We start from the raw sequence: 19596 nt of genomic DNA, 5'->3' as shown, positions 1-19596 counted from the left end.
AAAACTCAATGATAATTGATTATTAAAGCTAGGGTTGGCAGTCTCGGAAAACCAGCATGAATTTGAATGTAGCTTTTCCTCATGACTCCGTCTAACCCCTCCCCTCCTCCCTCGGAGCTCCTCCAAAACGACGCCCCCCCGCTCACATGTACGAGCGCCGCTGATTCTCGACCATATGATGGTGACTGATTCAAAACCGGTCCTCACCAAAACATTATCATAGTGAAAGTTAAAAACACAAACAAACATGGCTGCTGTTAGTACTCACAACTATCATGCTAGCATTATCCAGTTGTACCAGTGACACGATATCAGGAGAAAAGTTATAACACATATATAATACTGTAACAGATCTACTGTTTGTTAAACGTGTTCAGTGTAGATGTTCTTAATTCCTACAGTGTTGACGGTCAGTGAAGGCATCAGGAGAGGTGTAGAGTGTGCGAGTGGGAGAGAGGAGAGAAGTTCTTCATTCATTCAAACATTGATTGTTGTTTTGTTGGTTGGCGTGATCACGGCCGACAGTGACCGGTTATTAAAGCTCAACGTGGAGGAGGGCAGAACGGCTGGACGGAATTTGATTGGTTTAAAATTTGGGGAGCCAAAAAACGGTGATTGGTTGGTGTTTTCCCAGGTTTACTCCGGCTGTAGATAGCAGCTTTTTTTCACTCTTTTTTAGGAACACATTATGTATTGATTACCATCAGGACATAAAGATCATTTTAACCAGTATGACAAAAAGTGGATCTAAATCTGATTACCAACCCCAGCTGTAACATTTCCAAAGATCGATCATAGAGAATACTTGAAATTTGCATCCCTGGTACAGATACAGAGCATCCTCTAGCCCTCACTTTGACCTCAGTGAGAAGGGCCCTCCTCCTACTCTCAAATTAAAAGCGGACAGAGAAGTATTCGCAAACCAAATAATTTGCAATATCTATTTCTTATTTCATTATTTTTTCCTGTTTCTAAAAAGTTATCTTTAATACGTTCAAAAGAAACCAGAAGTACCTCTAAATCAAGAATGACATGTATCATCACTTCTGTGCAAAACAGCTAAACTTCATCTGAAGCAGAAACACAAGCGTCGTTGTGGATCAACTGATGCACCATATGGTTTCCTCCTTACAGCAGAGCACGTTTGAAAAGCAGCCTGTCTCCTTGTGAGGACTCTAACTTTGAAGAAAACGACCTTGACATTCAGGTGTGGGTGTGTCCGTGAAAGCGTATTAGTCAGAAGTGATCCGAGAGCTCAGACGCTGCCAACACAGCTTCAGGAAATTAGGAAGGTAATCTCAGAAAATGAGTGTATGCATGACGGGGATGACATGCTTAAAATAGATTTAATTCTTACCAACCTGAGTTTCAAAATGAAGACTGACAAATGCTCTGATTTCTAGGAAGCAACATACCTGAATGCAGCTAAGAAAAATTTGCTATTTGAGTAAATCACAAATGCAAAAAGAGCCTTTCTGTGAACCAGCAGCATTAATAAGACGACGTGTCTCTGCTGCTTTGTTCAGAGCATGACAGTGTTGTTAAAAGCACTTTTTGAGGGTTCTTCTTAAACTTCACTCTGCGTCCCGAACATGTAATGGAAGAGGGCTCCTTCTTTTATCTCCTCACACAAAGAGATGTCAGAGAGGTGCAGTCAGCCACAGCTCAGAGCGCTGAGTGGAGGCTGTTGTGTTTGGAAAAATTGACACTCTGACGTCAGCTCAGTGTGTTTTTCTACCTCCGTCAGAAAACTTCACATGTTCATGCTCACAAATACTCCTGTGTTTTAAATACAAAGAAAGGAGTGTGTAAGAGAAGGAGAGCGAGAGAGAGAGAGAGAGAGAGAGAGAGAGAGAGAGAGAGAGAGAGAGCGAGAGAGAGAGAGTGTGAACGGTACAATCTGCTGCACACAAAGCCTTCTGAGGTCGTATCGTCTTTATGAATTTTTCATTGAGTTACTGTCGGTGCATCAGGTTTGGGACCGTGCCTGTGGGAACTGGTTCAATGAACTCCTCTGCCAAAGAGAAATGGTAACAAAAAGAGCGACCTGAACTCTTGTAGTAGAGCTTTGATTTTCAGCACAGCAATAAGTACAAGTCCCGCTGCATGGGGAACTCAAGATGAACTCACTGACAGCAGAAACACAGGTGTGACATTTTTCACAAATAATCACAATTTATCCCACAGATCAATAATGTGAAGGCATTGCATTATAGCAGACTAGTAGCTGCATTACCATACTTTCTGTTACTGTCTTCCTCTCTTGGTCCCTGCAGTGTTTACAGTCTTCATAAATAAAGTTTGATAAAGTCACTTTTTTTAAGTTCAGAGCACTGTGTGTGGAGGAGTTTTGTTGAATGAGGTATCAAAGCAATGCTTTTAAAACAGTGATAGGAGTAGTGTTTGTATTTATCTTATTATTTAATTTGTATTTGTATGGAGACAAGTATGAGGCAAGTTAACTGATGCTACACACTCCAGAAAAAGACAAGGCCTCACCTCATGGTTTAAGAGGTTGGAGCACATCTCTGCATGTGATTGTGTGTGTGATGTCAGAATGCGATGAATCTGAGTGTTCATTTTCTGAATGTGTGATTATATTTGTGATTGAATTTAACGTGTTATTTTGACAGCTCTATTGGTCACAGATATTTCTTCATCGCTTTGGTGCAGAAGTTGCTTTTGTTGAGAGCAGAGAGCGGTCGAACACGGGACCTCCACCTGATCCGTGTCCGGTCCGTCTCCGGTCAAGCTGGAGTCATGTGACCGAGGTTTTCCCGTGGCAATCCCTGAATCAAGGATTCTCCTCCTCCTCTCCTCATCCATGTTGTCTTTCTGGTCCTCTGAAAACCTCTGACCTGTTGACTCCAGGCCTGGCTCCGATCGTCATGACGGTTTGTTGTTGTAGTTAAGTGAAATACGATCTGGTGATAACACAGAGTGTTTTATTCTGAAAATTAACGGGATGTTTGCATTTTGTTTTGGTGAAACCTGACTTCCTGTCCCGCTCCATCTGCTCTGTGGTGATTGATGCGTCATCGTGCTCCTGCATCCAGCAAAAGTCTTGCATATCTGATCCGTTGCGTTCTGATCTGCGGATCAGAGACGCAGCCGGAACGCAACAGAGTGGATCCAGTGGAAGTTAACACATTGACTAGAATAGAAACCTATCAGAACGGGTGGAATTTGGCCGTGAGAGTCACGACATGTTTCAGCATAAAACCCCAGAATCAACAATCATCGGTTGATGCTAATAAAGTGACAGTGCAACCAAAAACAGAACATTTCACTAATCCTTAGCAGCACCCGGTCGTGCAAACAGTTCTTTAAAAAGTACGTCCATCTCTGAAGCTCCTGCAGCATCAACATTTCACTTAATAGCTTGCTTGTGATTTTCAAAGCGCTCATTAGGTTTTTGTTTTGCTGATTTTTTTGTTAAACATCGCTGTTAAACATTGTTTCCTCCTTCCTAAAGGGCACACAGCACTTAGAAGTGTGCAGGCTCAAACCTTTGATCCTTCCTGCTAGGAAACAAAGCAACAGCTCACACACACCAATGTGCCCTGCTTTCTAATTCATCCTCCCAGACGACAAAGAGAACAGCTTACTGAGGCAGGAAATAGAAATAAACAACAGAAGTACAGTAATAGGTCAAACAGATTGTCTGGAGAGGATATTTGGATTCAAGAAGTAAATAAAACACCTCAAAGAAAGAGTGAGTGTGTGATTGATTCGCCCTTACCTGATTTCCTGTGGGAACTGAGCGTTAGTGACCAGGAAACTGGAAATGTTGTGGGAGTGGAGGAGGCGGATGAAGGTGTTGATTTCCGGATACATGATTGGTTCGCCCACCAGGGAGAGGGCGCAGTGCTTAACTTTCAATCCCTCCTCATACCGCTCAGGCTTCACTCCTGGGACACCTGGAGGGGGAGATTTAGACTCAATCAATGTCCTGCAACATTCAAAGGAGGAGAGGAGAGGAGAGGAGAGGAGACCAGAGGAGAGGGTGGAGACCTGAGGAGAGGAGAGGAGAGGAGAGGAGACCAGAGGAGAGGAGAGGAGAAGGGGAGGAGAGGAGACTAGAGGACTAGAGGAGAAGAGGAGACCAGGGGAGGTGGGGAGGGGGTCTCGAGGAGAGGAGAGGAGAGGAGAGGAGAGGAGAGGAGAGGAGAGGAGAGGAGAGGAGAGGAGAGGAGAGGAGAGGAGAGGAGAGGAGAGGAGAGGAGAGGAGAGGAGAGGAGATAGAGGAGAGAGTGGAGACCTGAGGAGGAAAGGAGAGGAGACCAGAAGAGGAGAGGAGAGGAGATAGAGGAGACTAGAGGAGGAGAGGAGACCAGAAGAGGAGAGGAGGGGGTCTCGAGAGGAGGAGAGGAGAGGAGAGGAGATAAGATAGAGTTGATCAGAGGAGAAGAGGAATCTTGAGGAAAGGAGACTAGAGGAGGAGAGGAGAGGAGAGTAAATGAGATAGATAGGGTGAGGAGAGAGTGGCAAACTAAGGAGGAGAGGAGTGGAGAGGAATGGAATGGAAAGGAAAGGAGAGGACAGGAGAGAAAAGGAGATAGAGGAGACCAATGGAGAAAAGGAGAGGAGAGGAGAGGAGAGGAGAGGAGAGGAGAGGAGAGGAGAGGAGAGGAGAGGAGAGGAGAGGAGAGGAGAGGAGAGGAGATAGAGGAGACTAGAGGAGAGGGTGGAGACCTGAGGAGAGGAGAGGAGAGGAGACCAGGGGAGGTGGGGAGGGGGTCTCGAGGAGAGGAGAGGAGAGGAGAGGAGAGGAGAGGAGAGGAGAGGAGAGGAGAGGAGAGGAGAGGAGAGGAGAGGAGAGGAGAGGAGAGGAGAGGAGAGAAGATAGAGGAGAGGAGACTAGAGGAGGAGAGGAGAGGAGAGGAGAGAAGGAGAGGAAATAGAGGAGACTAGAGGAGGCGAGGAGAGGAGATAGAAGAGACTAGAGGAGAGGAGAATCTTCTGTGTCCACCAGCAGAGACCACAGGGGGCTGTAAAAGTGTGCTCAGCATAAGGTCCTGAGAATGAGGGGAAAATGTTATAAAATTTAATAGGTTGTTGCTATAAAAACTTTAAGATGACTAAATCAAACATGAGACAAAAACTCATTTAGATTAAAGGTTTAAATGCCGTGTTAAACTCCTGATGAAGCTCGGCCATAGGCATCAAATGTTGCTGTTAATTGGATTGATTCCCTGACCCGATGAAATAATGTAGGAGTGAGCAATCAAGGCTCACTTTCTATTAGTTATAGTTACACAAAAGGGAAATATTATCCTGCCGAGGACACATTTGGATCCCGGCCAGGGGCGATAGAATTAACAAACAGGTAATGTTGCACACACAAGGCGAGGGGAACTATCTATTTACACAGCCAACAAAGACTTAGAGGAGCTGATGCAGGGTTTATTTGTTTATGTAGACGTAATCAGCACTGATCGGATCATGGAGCTTTTTGGATTTGGAGACGTGAGGTAAAGGGAAATAAAGGTAGTCTGCTTCCTGCTGACAGTAGGATGCATTAAAAGCTGTGTGACAAGCCGAGACTGTGATCGAGGCAGGGAGTAAACAAACGGGAAAAGCTTAGAGGGAAAAGTTTCATACACTGTCATGGGGATTTAATGTAATATTGCTGTAGCTCAAGCAGATGCCATTTAATTTAAGAGTACGTGCGCTGAATGTTAACCAAATAAAACCTGGACTGTTGCCTCTAGATGCTTCAAAAAAACACTATGAATTATTTATAAGTTAGCGATGTATTTTTTTACAACAAAAAGGGTCACTGTGCTACCTGTCAAGGACGCATTACACCCCACAACAGCTGCAAAGTGTCCCACTGGAGAAACAGCACTTGACTCTGTTTAGAAGAACCAGCTGGGGAGGAGGAGGATGCTCGAGTGATAGGTCAAGTGTGTGCAACCTCATTAAAAGTATATCCATATGATATGGTTTAACTAATGTAAAATTCCATTACATCGTCCCTCCCTTGGGATCCTTTGAGGGGAGGACTCTCCTTCTGAAGAGGATCCCTCAGATAAAGAATGTATCCTCAAGGACATGAGGCTTTATTACAAGTTGAGGGATGGTGGACTCTGAATTAAGAGCTACAGAAAGAAGAACCATCAAAGACCGTCAATGTCCTCTAGATCTGACCTTCTTTATCTGTGGTTGAGCAAACATTAAGAGTCACAGGTCTCTAACTTACAGCCATTTAATCCTTACCTCAACTGAATATTCTAACTTCTCCTCATTTAATTCACTTTCCACGTGTGATTCTGTAAACACAGTGAACAATTCCAGTCTGGTGTCTCACTCCTGGTCAAATTAAAAAAGGACAAACTGCAGGTAAGTGTGCAGGGTCCAGATACAGTATGCATGACTAGACTGAGTCCTTCTGAAAAATTAAAAGTCCTGTGCTGTTGTTGCTCAAAGAATCACAGAACAGGATGTTTTATTCATGCAGCGACTTCGCAGCAAGAGTTAGAACATTACCAAATTTCTTCCTGATATGCAAATGTAAGATGGGACGGGATCTTATCCTGTCTTAATGTTGAGTCTTTGTTAGTAATATAACACAGAGTACGCTCTGTAAAAATGCTCTTTGTGATAAGATAATACTTTATCAATCCCCGGGGGAAATTCGGTTTTTGCAGCAACACAGACATAGTAGTGAGAGTAGAACAAGAATAATAGAGCAAGAAAGAGAGAAAATTAAATACAGTAAAAATTAAAAATATATAGATAAATAGATGAATGAATGAATAAATATAATATAATATAAATAGATAAATATTTATCAATCTATTTATTTATTTAGTAGTACAAAAATAGTAGAACACAATAGAGAGAAAATGTAATAAAGTAAAAAATAAACAAAATAGATAAATACATAGATTAATGAATAAATAAATAAATAAATAAACTTCAATAAAGTAAAAATAAAAACTAGATTAATAAATAGATGAATTAATTAATTAATTAATACATAAATAAATTGTATTTCTTTAGTAGTACAATAATAATAGAGCACAATAGAGAAAAATATAAAATAAAGTAAAAATAAAAAATAGATTAATAAATCGATGAATAAATTAATTAATAAATACATCTTATTTATTTATTTAGTAGTACAAGAATAATAGAGCACAATAGAGAAAAAAAATACAGTAAAAATAAAAACTAGATGAATAAATAAATAAATAAATGAATAAATAAATGAATAAATAAATAAATAGATGAATAAATAAATAAATAAATAAATAAATAAATGAATGAATGAATGAATGAATAAATGAATGAATGAATGAATGAATAAATGAATGAATGAATAAATAAATAAATGAATAAATAAATGAATAAATAAATGAATAAATAAATAAATAGATGAATAAATAAATAAATAAATAAATGAATGAATGAATGAATGAATAAATAAATAAATAAATGAATAAATAAGCATCTTGAGATTACATTAGTTGTGAATTGGCGCTCTATAAATAAAGATTGATAATGTTCTGTACAGTGAGGTAAAGTAGGATGAATCTCAGGTGAGTTAACTCTTTGTACTCCTTAAAGTGCAAACTCATGTAAGATCACCATTTGTCCTGAGAGAAGAACATCAACAGGACTTTATTCACAGTGAAGAGGAAACCATTAATGGGTCTTTAAGCAACATGGACCAAACAATCCACTGACTCCTCTGCATTGTGAGCCCAGCATTAATATCGTCCCTGTGCTGGATCCTCTGGTGTATATCAAGCCACAGCTAACAGTTCAATGACCTTATTTCAAACATTTAAAGGACCACTAATAACTTCTCATGATAAACTGTTAGAAGACGTTTAAACCTCTACGATGTGACCTTTAAGGTATCAGACCATGATGTAGCTGGCGTGTGTTGAATCACACTGTGGATTTAAAGAGGCTTTGTCTGCTTCCTTCATCGTGCCAGACGTTATAAATGTGCCACTGTCAGCTGTAAACGGACTTGAAGGCTGCCTGATGTGATTTAACGGCGCAACCGGGGAGAAAATTATGGATGGTAATGACAATGTGGGTTTGCACTTTGCTCTATTATGTCTCTAATTATAATTGCAAAGTTTAGCTTTGTTAAAGAATCTGAAAATGTGATTTTCTTTTGTTTGCTGAAGTAAATGTCATAACCATGATCTCTTCTGTGACAAGTATACATGTGAAGCCTGCAGTAAGTGAACAAAGACGCAGCTGAAAGTCAACACAGGCATGTGTGCGCTATTGTTACGTTCTAATCACACCAGGAAATTGCCTTTTCCATGATGACATGCATTATAATACAATCCTGAATGACTGCTTTGAGAATGGTATTAGCTCTGGAGTAGCCCTTTGAAGAGGATATGTCCCCAAAGCTCTTAGTATTTGGCATCTGTATCATTTCCTGAGTGTTATTGCTTCTCTGTTTTATAATGGGAACAGCAGGAGCTTTGAGGTTAGAGAGGCAGCCTTTTGACTGTGAGGTCTCAGGATCAAGCCACCACTTAGGAGCACTCTGACTGAATGCACAGACACACTTGCTGAAAAAGTAATCCCGAAAAGTAATCAATGTGTTGAATACTCCACGTGGGTTCTTAAATTTAAAGCAGGGCTTCATAGAGGACAGTTTAAAACTGGAACTGAGGGGTGCTGGTGGCCTAGCGGTCACAGCGCCCCACATAAAGAGGCTATAATCCTTGTCGCAGAGGTCGCCGGTTCGACTCCCGGCCGCGACAATGTCCTCCATGTCTTCCCCGCTCTCTGCTCCCCACATTTCCTGTCTCTCTTCAGCTGTCCTATCATAAAGGCACAAAGTCCCCCCAAAATAATACAACTTTAAAACTGGAACTGAAACCATAATCAACTCTTTTCTTTGGGATCTGAAGTCGTCACTGTCCGTTACCTTATAGAGTTGAATGCTAGGTGAGTGTGTGTGCATGTCTTTCAAGGATCTCATCAGAATGCACAGCCACAGTAACAAAAACTAAGAATGAACTCTGCTGAGAAATAATGAACACGATGCAGTTCAGACCAGAAAGGCAGGATGTTGTTGCTCAACTGAAAGGTGCATTATGTGTTATTTGTTAGGGATGCACCGATCCTACTTTTTTAAGTCCTGATACTGATATCGATACCTGGGCTTTGGTATCTGCCAATACCAATACAAGCCGATCCAATCCTGGTATTGATTTGACAATCTCTATTCCTTAAAGCTAGGGTTGGTAGTCTCGGAAAACCAGCATGAATTTGAATGTAGCTTTTCCTCATGACTCCGTCTAACCCCTCCCCTCCTCCCTCGGAGCTCCTCCAAAACGACGCCCCCCCCCGCTCACATGCACGAGCGCCGCTGATTCTCGACCATATGATCGTGACTGATTCAAAACCGGTCCTCACCAAAACATTATCATAGTGAAAGTTAAAAACTCAAACAAACATGGCTGCTGTTAGTACTCACAACTATCATGCTAGCATTATCCAGTTGTACCAGTGACACGATATCAGGAGTTAAGTTATAACACATATATAACACTGTAACAGCTCTACTGTTTGTTAAACCTGTTCAGTGTAGATGTTCTTAATTCCTACAGTGTTGACGGTCAGTGAAGGCATCAGGAGAGGTGTAGAGTGTGTGAGTGAGAGAGAGGAGAGGAGAAGTTGTTCATTCATTCAAACATTGATTGTTGTTTTGTTGGTTGGCGTGATCACGGCCGACAGTGACCGGTTATTAAAGATCAACGTGTTCACGAATCGGCTCATCATCCCTACAGCGTCCGGACGGACGCTACAATAAATATATATTTTCTGTAGGACTTACTGAACGTCATTAATTATTCTGCTTGTTGGTGAGAGCTTTTTAGACTCTGATCCGGACTACAGTCCTGAGCAAAGCACCTCATCAGGTCAGAGGGGACAGGCCCGAGGACGAGCGAGAGGGGCAGTAAATAGAGTCAGGGGAAGTAGAGGCAGGAGACGGGGACTCGGAGGAGTGCACGCCGGGGAAATGTACGCGCAGGAGGAGGGCAGAACGGCTGGACAGGATTTGATTGGTTTAAAATTTGGGGAGCCAAAAAACGGTGATTGGTTGGTGTTTTCCCAGGTTTACTCCGGCTGTAGATAGCAGCTTTTTTTCGCTCTTTTTTAGGAACACATGATGTATTGATTACCATCAGGACATAAAGATCATTTTAACCAGTATGACAAAAAGTGGATCTAAATCTGATTACCAACCCCAGCTTTAATGTGAGGATAGAATCATGTTTTGGCAACTTGAGGCTTTTCTGACTTTTAAACCAAAATAAAATGAACATTTTTAAACTGACAGTATCATTATTCAAGAGATTATAAATGTGTTCCAGCAGTCTGGTGAGTTAATCTTCATAACCAACAGATATTACAATTCAACCGTAAACCTCAGCAGTGGATAAGAGGAATTAAATATTCTGTATAAAAAAAATTGCTTCAAATGAGAAAATAAAAAATATGTCAATGTAGTGTTTCCCACTGAGATGAATAGATCTGCCATATGGATCGGCCTCTTGCCATTGATATCTGATCTAGCTTTTTGAGTCCGATCTAGCGGATATCCGATACCAGGATCAGATTGGTGCATCCCTACTATTTGTGTGTAATTATGTTATGGTTTTGTCCTGTAGAACAGGGGTTACCAAAGTGTGGGTTGGGACTCCCTTGGGGGTCGTGAGATGTCTTCCAGAATGTGTTTTTGTGTAATTATCTAAAGTAGTACATTTGACCCAAAATACAAAAATAGTAGCTAACCTTGAATAAATCCTTGAAAATAGAAAATGTAATGAGTTTTCTGCCTTTCTTTTTGCCAGGTGACTCCTAAGTTTAGAGTTAGTCAACAGTTAATTATCAAAAGCATCAGTAGCAGTAGATTAATTCATAACAGCACAGGAAACACAGACACATGCTCATATAGGTAGGCTAACTTTCTGCAGACCAGGTAAATGAAGCCACATTATATCACTTTGAGGGACAGTGGGGGGTCGCAAGTCTTTGGCGCCTATATTTTGGGGGTCACGGGCTGAAAAGTTTGGGAACTCCTGCTTTAGAATATGGGGCTAAAACCTAATTAACCCTTTATTATACAAGTCACAACTAATCCAAACATCCAAACATGGAAAATGTGAGTGAAAATAAAAGGTGCTGAGATGATTCTTTGATCGCCAATTACTGAATCAAATCTGAGGATCTGCTGTTTTTATATTGAAGATAAATCACCAGTACATCAAATGTTTCTTTCTCTGAACTGTGGGTCACTCATTAAAAACTTACAAACAGAACTACTCTCTAAAGCTTCTACTACTTTTTCTAATCCACTCTTTAAAGACAATCTGGTAAATGTGCCACCGCCATGTTCCGACATCATTTCTGAAAACCTCTCAAAGAAAAATCTGTTGAGTGAATACTCGCAGGATGATCACAAAGTTCTGTTCTGACTGAGCTTTGGGCATCTTATCGGCCGTCCTCAGCCAACGCTGGCCGCAGCCAGATAAAAAATAAGCCCTACAAGCCAACAGTGGTAATACAAGCTCTATAAATGGAGCTGAAAACTGTATGTGTGGAGATATTTCTGTATTACAAACTGTGATGTACTGCAATTTCAAGAGATTATTCTTTAAATACAGGCTTTGTTTTAAAGAAGATAAGAGTGAAGGTGACAGATGAGACATAAAGGAGGTGTCAGATAAGGTGCGTGCGTGCGTGCGTGCGTGCGTGCGTGCGTGCGTGCGTGCGTGCGTGCGTGCGTGCGTGCGTGCGTGCGTGCATAAATGATTGACAACGCAGATAAGAAAAGGTGTGACATTGTTACTGTGATCCTCAAAGCTTCGTTAAACATGAGGTCAGAGGATGAAGCAGTGAACAAATAGTGCATGTTAAAGTCATTGTGTTTACCTTTGTGTGTGTGTTTGAATGTGTGTGTGAGTGTGTATCTTCTACTGATGTGCAGATAACAGAGCTGTGATTAACAGCCTCGTGGACTGACAGAGAAACAAAGTGAAGACATTGAAGCTGATGTTTGAATCTGTCACCGACCTCTAAACTGCCGGATCATGCTCTCGTGCTTCTCCACGGCGTCCTGCAGGATTTTCTCAGCAGGGTCCATCTTCCAGCGCCACTCTGTGCCCACCGGGTTGGTGTGATGCCTGTAAGTGTTGCAGATTTGTTAGGAAAGGTGCTTTCACAGCTGACAGCCTGAGCAGCTCTAAGGTTAAATTCTGATGTGGACAGACTTGGACATGTGAGAGTAATCAACACATTTCACTCCATTCAGCAGGGCACATTCAAGGTGGCAAATATCTGCATTCACAGCCTAAACGATGAGAGCTTTTGTCATCTTATGCAAACACAAAGTGAAAGATGCATCCTACTATAAAAACTCACACCTCCTCTGGGTGTAAACAACACCCTCGGACTGTTTAAGTGTGATTTCTGAGTGCAACAACTCATCCTTCAGCATTGCAAAATTCAGACAGTCTGTTGCATGCATATGCACACACTCACACCACACACACACTCCCCCCTGCACATCCATTTAGAATCCACCTGTTGCTTCAAAGAAATGGATTGAGAGGGCGGCCCCACGACACGTCTGTGCCCTGAAGTTTCATACCACCTGTCAGCACACATAGCTGCCTGGAAGAGAGAGCGGCATATCTGTGATGACAGGGGAGCAGTTCACAGCAGCACACTCTGACAGCGACCTTTCAGCGCTCAACGCGGTCACCTTTTCAAACTGAGGACACAAGACTCGGTCTCTCACCGACATCATGATCAATCTGTGTTCACGGTTAGACCCTGCTCCCATCACGGTCATTGGTCTTCAATTGTAAATCGTTAAGTTGATGACAGGAAGTGGTCTTGACTTTGAGGTCAGGGAGGAAAGTTTGGAAAGAAGAAGAGTGGATTCAGTGGATGAATGGATGGATGGATTGATTGGTGGATGGGTGGGTGGGTGGGTGGATAGAGTGGGTGGGTGGGTGGATGGATGGATGGGTGGGTGGATAGGTGGGTGGATAGATGGGTGGATTGGTGGATGGGTGGGTGGATGGATGGATGGGTGGGTGGATTGGTGGATGGATGGATGGATGGATGGATGGATTGATGGATGGATGGATGGATGGATGGATGGATGGATGGATGGATGGATGGATGGATGGATGGATGGATGGATGGATGGATGGATGGATGGATGGATGGATGGATGGATGGATGGATGAACTAATTTTAGCTTCAGGTGATGTCACACCTCACATTAGTTTAGCTGTTTATTAAGATAAGAGGAGAAACAGAGTCAAATGGAAACCAATAAAGTGCTGCAGGTAAGTCCAGGCTCTCCCAAACCCTCCACTTGAACAGCAGCCGTCTCAGCAGCTCAAATAAACCAAGACATCTCAGTTTCTGCTTCAAACAGTGGCCCACAAATCAACTGGTGGTGTTACAGTGGCTGTGTCCAACTCTTACATACAGTCTGAGGTGTAAATCTTTGCTCCACTGTGAGACGTCCTTCTGACTGTTAAATCCATCCAGAAAAGGAGAGAGAAGGAAGGAAAAGGGAGGAAAACATTCTCTACTGCAGTCTCCAGACTTTAAGTTTGCGAGCCTTAATTAACCCAGAACCCAGAACTAATTTGTCTTACTTAAGGCTGCCAGGAGCCAGACGGGCTTTGTGCAAAGGAAAAGCCGTTGATGTCTGTTTCCTCGCTGCTTAGTTTAATATTGGCCGCTGTCAGAGTCAATATTTGTGAAGCTGGCCTCTGAAGTGCACTCGTGTTTCTTCCTTCAGGTACGTACCTCCAGCAGAAGACGCACTTGTTAGCACAGGCGAGGCTCGGGGTGGTCTCCATGCAGCGGTGTGACTCGATGCCGTAGAACGTGTGCTTGTAGCAGCCTCCTCTTCCTCGCAGCATAGACTGACAACAGAAAGAACGTTTAATATAATTCACAAGAAGTCATCAAGAAGCCTGATGCTTTATTAAAGAGGGTCGATTTCATTACCTTGGTCCATCGACAGAGTTTCACTCCTGAGTGACTTCCAATCAGTTTGTACCCTGCACACAGAGAGAGAACAACACATCTTTGACCCAGAACCACAGGAAAGAGGAGAGGACATTTCTTTAAGTATTACATAAACTAAGCATTCACAAAGTCATTCTCATTCACAGTCGTAAGCTTGGTGGCTGAGCATCTTCAATAAGGGGACGAGCGCCGGCTAAAGGGCAGGTCGACGGGGGGAAGGAGGGGATAGCGTTTCCAAATTCCCCTTCAGCACAAAAGAAGGATAAAGTGTTTCAAATTCACTTTCTTCACAAGCCTGCCTCTATCCTCTTACTTTACCACAGAGGAGGAATACCTCTGGCTACGAGCAGACAGGTCTGGATGAGTCCTTGCAAGTCTTTTTTTAACACATCCTCTCCTGTAATGGGAATCAAAGAGAATAATTCATCTGTACCGCTTCATCCGTACCAGGGTTTAATATTAGGATTGCTTCTGGAGGAATTAAGAAGGGCTCAGTTTTCAAATTCAAACTTCTAAACCGACTTTAAGCCTCAAAACAGCCTGCGTCAGAATTCTGGTGGTTGCTCTTTATTTTCAGTCGTTGTTTTTTCATCATGTCCTTGCAGATAAAACATCTAATTAAATCACAGGAGAGGATCTGTGTCAGGTTGTGTTTGAGCTCTCACTGCTTCAGAAGTTTGATGCAGGATGAGTCAAACACAAATGTTATTCATGGAGGCTGTTTAGGAATCATAGAAAGGAATGACTCTGCTTGTTTTTAGTGAGGGGGTTTCTGATGTGCAGGGAAACAACTGCAAAAACAAAAGAAGCAAACATGCACAGAATTCATTTATTTCTTTCCCTTTTCTCTTTAAAACCTGCTGACCAGCATGAAATAACTTTCCACCTGAAGATACCCTGAGAGCACATGTCCTTCTCTAACCTCGCTCCAAGCCACAACATGAAACACATAAAAATGTTAAAAACCCCCGGGCTAACCTCACCGGGGAGACCACAGGGCCCACCGGCACTTTATTTAACTATTAATGATCTTAATGTAAGCACGTTTCCCCTCTGCTGTTTGTTAGAGAGATCGATTTCCGATGCCTCGCGTCCTCTAAAGTGTCAGAGGAGAGCATCGAACCACAGTGAGGGGGAGGAGGGTGGAGGGAGGAGGCGAAAGGACTTTCTGTTTCCCTCCATCACTGAGAAAAGGCATCAGCTTAAAGAAGACCTTCTGCTGTGAGTAAATGGAGTTTGATGTGTGAGCCTGATTCAGATTCGGATTCAGACAACTTTACTGATCCCAAGGAGAGCAATTCATTTATACATTTACAACACATCCATCATATAGACATGCTACAAGTCAAGCACCGGATCTGTACCTGAGACCAGAGGGTCTGTGAGGGACAGCAATAATATATTATAGGGGTGACCCCAAATAGTCGAATATTCGACGATTCGTTCTAACGAGTCTTAGTCGACTGCCAATCTCATAGTCGAATATTTGCATATGAAACGTGGATCATTCCATTCAAACCATGGGGGTGCTCAATGTCTAATTTTACAATTTTTTCCTGTTTCCTGTAAAAATAGTGTCTCATTTATCCTGTTTTGATATAAATATAGACTTATTTAATGTAATTCTGAGAACAGCTCTTGAAGTGTTAAATCTCCTTAAAGTGGTAATTAAATCTCCCCTGGTAATTAAAGGTGGACTCTCCCATTTAGCTGGGACCTGTGGAGCAGACGTACCTCAGCTGGCCTTTAAATCTTTCTACGTTCATGGCAGCTCAAAATGTCAGGAAATAAAACTTCAGTTGATCCTAAAAACTAGTGATGAAGATGAGGAGCAGCTTCAAGAAGAGGACTGTGAGATCAAGGATTACCGGACCACACAAAAACTGTACGGGGCCAAAAGAACCAGGAGGGATACCCAAAGCTGTCTGAAGCCTCAAAAACAATCCACAGCATCCCATCCACCTCCACGCCATCAGAGAGGATATTCTCACAGACAGGATTTACAGTCAACAAAGACAGGAGCGCACTTCTGCCCGTACACACGATGGTTTTCCTCACGTACAATGTGAAAAGACTCAAGCGGACAAAGACGAGATGAAAGACTGTTTTAAAAGGTTCTGTTAAGAGATTTAAAAACCCTTTAGCTGCTTCAGGTTTGATTTTGAACATTATACAAATGTTAAGTCTTAAGTTGGACAAACTACCCTCTGCAGTGCTGCACTCTGCTGTGTGAACACTGTTTAAATATCTCCTGATTCCTTTCTCTATAGTGGAGCGTTGTTCCATGTTTAACAGATGGTGGTCTTATTTGAGTTTTCTCTCCTTCATCACCTCGTTGTTTTTGCAATATAGATTAAAAAAATCTAAGTTTTATGCTTCTAATATTCTGTTGTCCCTTTTACTTTAAGCTATGAGTCTCTTAATTGTAAAGGGTTATGTGTTCGACTAAGCAAATCCTTAGTCGGGCTCACCCCTAATATATTATTGTTACTTATTGCTCCTTCCTGATTGTCTTGCTCTGTGTATTTTATGTCCTTGGCCACTTTCTCAAAGACGGTCATGTCATCTCCTTATGTAGCTTTTAGTCATTTGTAATCGTATGGTGCTATTTGTACTTTTCTTTCTTTTTTTGTTGTTGTTTATGTTTTGGTTTCTACTCTCCCTTCTTATTTTCATTTTATTTTATTTTATTTTTTTGTTTAATCTTGATCTTTTTAGGGAGCTTTTTTAACATCTGGCAAGGGACTACGGATGTAAACTAGCCTTTTGGCTAATTCTAGCATATTTACAGACATGTTAATTAACATGCATGGTCCTTTTAAATGAAAAATTAAATAAATAAATGAAGTTTAATAAATAACAATAAGATAAGACAAAGATTAAAAGACAATAAGATCTACTTTGTCTTACCAATGTTATTTAAAATGACTAAAATGATTACCGACTGAGTTTAAAAGCCTGATAGCAGACGGGATAAAAGATATGGAGTAGAGATTAGTTCTCTGATGCTGAAGGCATCAGTACGACCTCGGTAGAAAGAACATGTAATGGCTGGCTGATAATGTTTTAAGAGGCAAATAATGAGACAAAGAGACAATGATGATAAGCTCTAAGACACTTATAAAATCAACATTCTTTTGCACATGAAAAGGTTTGAAATGATAGTTAACTGTATACATATTTATGTGATCTGTGACGTGAATGATGAGCAAAGATGAACTCCTTTAAGATAGACAAAACAAAAATCAAATCATGTATCAAACCCTGTTGAATGAGAAATCAGCTTAAAGCTGCTGTGAGGAACTTATGATTTATATCAATTTTGTGCCCCTTTGTGGACAAAGTGATACCTCTTATCTCTTGTTCTGTACATGTAAACGTAGTGTTTTCAACAAAAACCTCACACTGCTGTCTTTTAACAATCAACTTTATCAGGCAATGTGATTAATTGCCATGAAAACAGGCGAAAAAGGATGTTTCTAAAGCCAAATGTCAATCATGTGGTCTGACACCTACCCCCTCCGAGTGGTTTAAGGCGTTAAAAATGACAACAGAGAAGGTATCAGTGTTGTTGTTTATGGTTTTGTTTGCTTTTAAAGGTCATAAAGAGGCATCAGTGTTGGTTTCAGTCTGTTTCTCAGCTGGTGAAAAACTCCTCATAGTGCCTTTAAGATTTGGAACAAAACAATGAAGATTCAATGTATGTAATTTAATTTACACCCAGGAAGGAGCAGGCATAACTTTAGAAAGCCAGACTAGTCGTCATGTTTAAGGACATTTAAACTGGAAAAGTAACAGTAAAAAAAAAACACCACAACAGAGCGTCTTGTTTACAGGATGATTAATGGAAGTGTGTTGAGATGAGGAAGAGTAATCCGTGCTTTAGGTTGAGCCCTGTTTGAATACATTAAAGAGCTCTCCCCTCACCTACAGCAGGTGTCTCTCCTCAGCCCTGCAGGAGCTGAGTGACAGGAAATACACTACCAGTCAAAAGGTTGGACACACCTTCTCATTCAATGGTTTTTATGTATTTAATTACTTTCAACATTGTAGTTTAATACTGAAGACATCAAAACTATGAAATAATCTAGTTTTCATAATCTGGATTACAACAGTAGTCAAATAGAGCTATCAACTGTGTACTAACCCTACCTCTGAACAACACAACTGATGGTCTCACTCAAATACATTAAGAAGGCAAGTCATTCTACAAATGAACTCTTGACAAGGCTCATGTTCATTAGAAACCATTCCAGGAGACCACTTCATGAAGCAGACTGAGAGAATACCAAGCGTGTGCAAAGCTGTCATGAAGGAAAAAGGGGGCTACTTTATAGAATTTAAAATATAAAACATATTCTGCTTTGTTTAACACTTTTTTGTTCATTCAATAATTCCATATATGTTCATTCAATAATTCCATATATGTTCTTTCATAATTTTGATGTCTTTGGTATTAATCTACAGAATGAGAAGGTGTTTCCAAACTTTTGACTGGTAGTGTAGCTCTCAAATATTCGTCTCTGTAGGTCCAATATCCTGACTGACTAGACTTCTTTAAAGCCTTTGAATAAAAGTAGAGACACAGAGAAATGTAGATTGAATGACCGGGCATGACTTTCAGCCCTCTGCAGCCACTAAAAGAATAAGTGAGAAGAGATAAAACGCTGCATGGATCCTGATTACCCAAATCTCACTTTGTCAAAGCGCACACTGACACAGTTTTGGTGAAGTAAAGCCTCTGATAAGCTTGTCATGGAAAGGTCACTGGCTCCTGTGACTGATGACACAAACCTGGTGTGTACACAGACTGACTAACTCCAGCATCACCTGGACGGACGAGCAGCTGACAGAAAAACACACACAGCAGAGTCACTCTTAAAGAAACGTGAGTGAAGTCTGACTTTCATTTCCTCTCAGATAGACTTTAATGTCCGCTGCAGGCGGACAGGCTAACCTGGTTGTTAGATAAGTAGCTGGATAAAAATAAACACATAATTCAAAAGAATGTGAACAGATCGGTGCAGGGCTGCTAGTAACACACTGGTTTATCATCAGTGTTTAAAAAGAGTCCTTTATTGTACACCATAGATTCATCTGTCAGCAGTGATTCATAAATAGACTTCTGCAGGTCATTTGAAAACCGTCTGCTGCTCGACTTCAGTTGGTTAATCACTTCATTAAACTAAATCTGCTGTCACTATTTCTCACTGAAGGTCGAAGATTTGGAGCCATAACTTAGCAAATATGGAAATGACCACAATCTGTAAAGTTGAGCTTTATTAAAACACAGTAAAAGTGACGACACGGAGCAGACAGAGGGTGATCAGGCTGTGTGTAGCCTCAGCTGTCCATGTAATAGTTTCATAGTTTTGATGTCTTTGGAATTAATCTACAATTTTTAGAATAATTGAAATAAATAAAAACATTGAATGAGAAGGTGTTTCCAAACTTTTGACTGGTGAGAGTGGGGTGGACATGCATCAAAGGGCTGAACCTGCAGCAGATGTGTCAGGTTTGGGTTCTTTGCCTCTGCACTACTGACTG

At 41.3% G+C, this 19596-nt stretch overlaps 1 protein-coding gene across 1 annotated transcript in view; it reads right to left on the bottom strand.

Annotated features, from left to right (window-relative positions):
• tyw1 (tRNA-yW synthesizing protein 1 homolog (S. cerevisiae)) overlaps positions 1–19596 on the bottom strand; it is a 92319-nt gene that overhangs the window by 45099 nt on the left and 27624 nt on the right. Inside the window, exons 9-12 of the mRNA XM_034700880.1 lie at positions 14029–14081; positions 13825–13943; positions 12067–12176; positions 3743–3920 (exon numbers count right to left, since the gene is read on the bottom strand). Coding sequence (XP_034556771.1) covers positions 3743–3920; positions 12067–12176; positions 13825–13943; positions 14029–14081 — 460 coding nt within the window. The remainder of the gene's footprint in view (positions 1–3742; positions 3921–12066; positions 12177–13824; positions 13944–14028; positions 14082–19596) is intronic.

The sequence above is a fragment of the Notolabrus celidotus genome, chromosome 14, assembly GCF_009762535.1.
Source record: "Notolabrus celidotus isolate fNotCel1 chromosome 14, fNotCel1.pri, whole genome shotgun sequence".
In the NCBI taxonomy this organism is placed as follows: Eukaryota; Metazoa; Chordata; class Actinopteri; order Labriformes; family Labridae; genus Notolabrus; species Notolabrus celidotus.
Note: the sequence above shows the minus strand (reverse complement) of the source record. Positions and strands in the feature narration are given on the sequence as shown.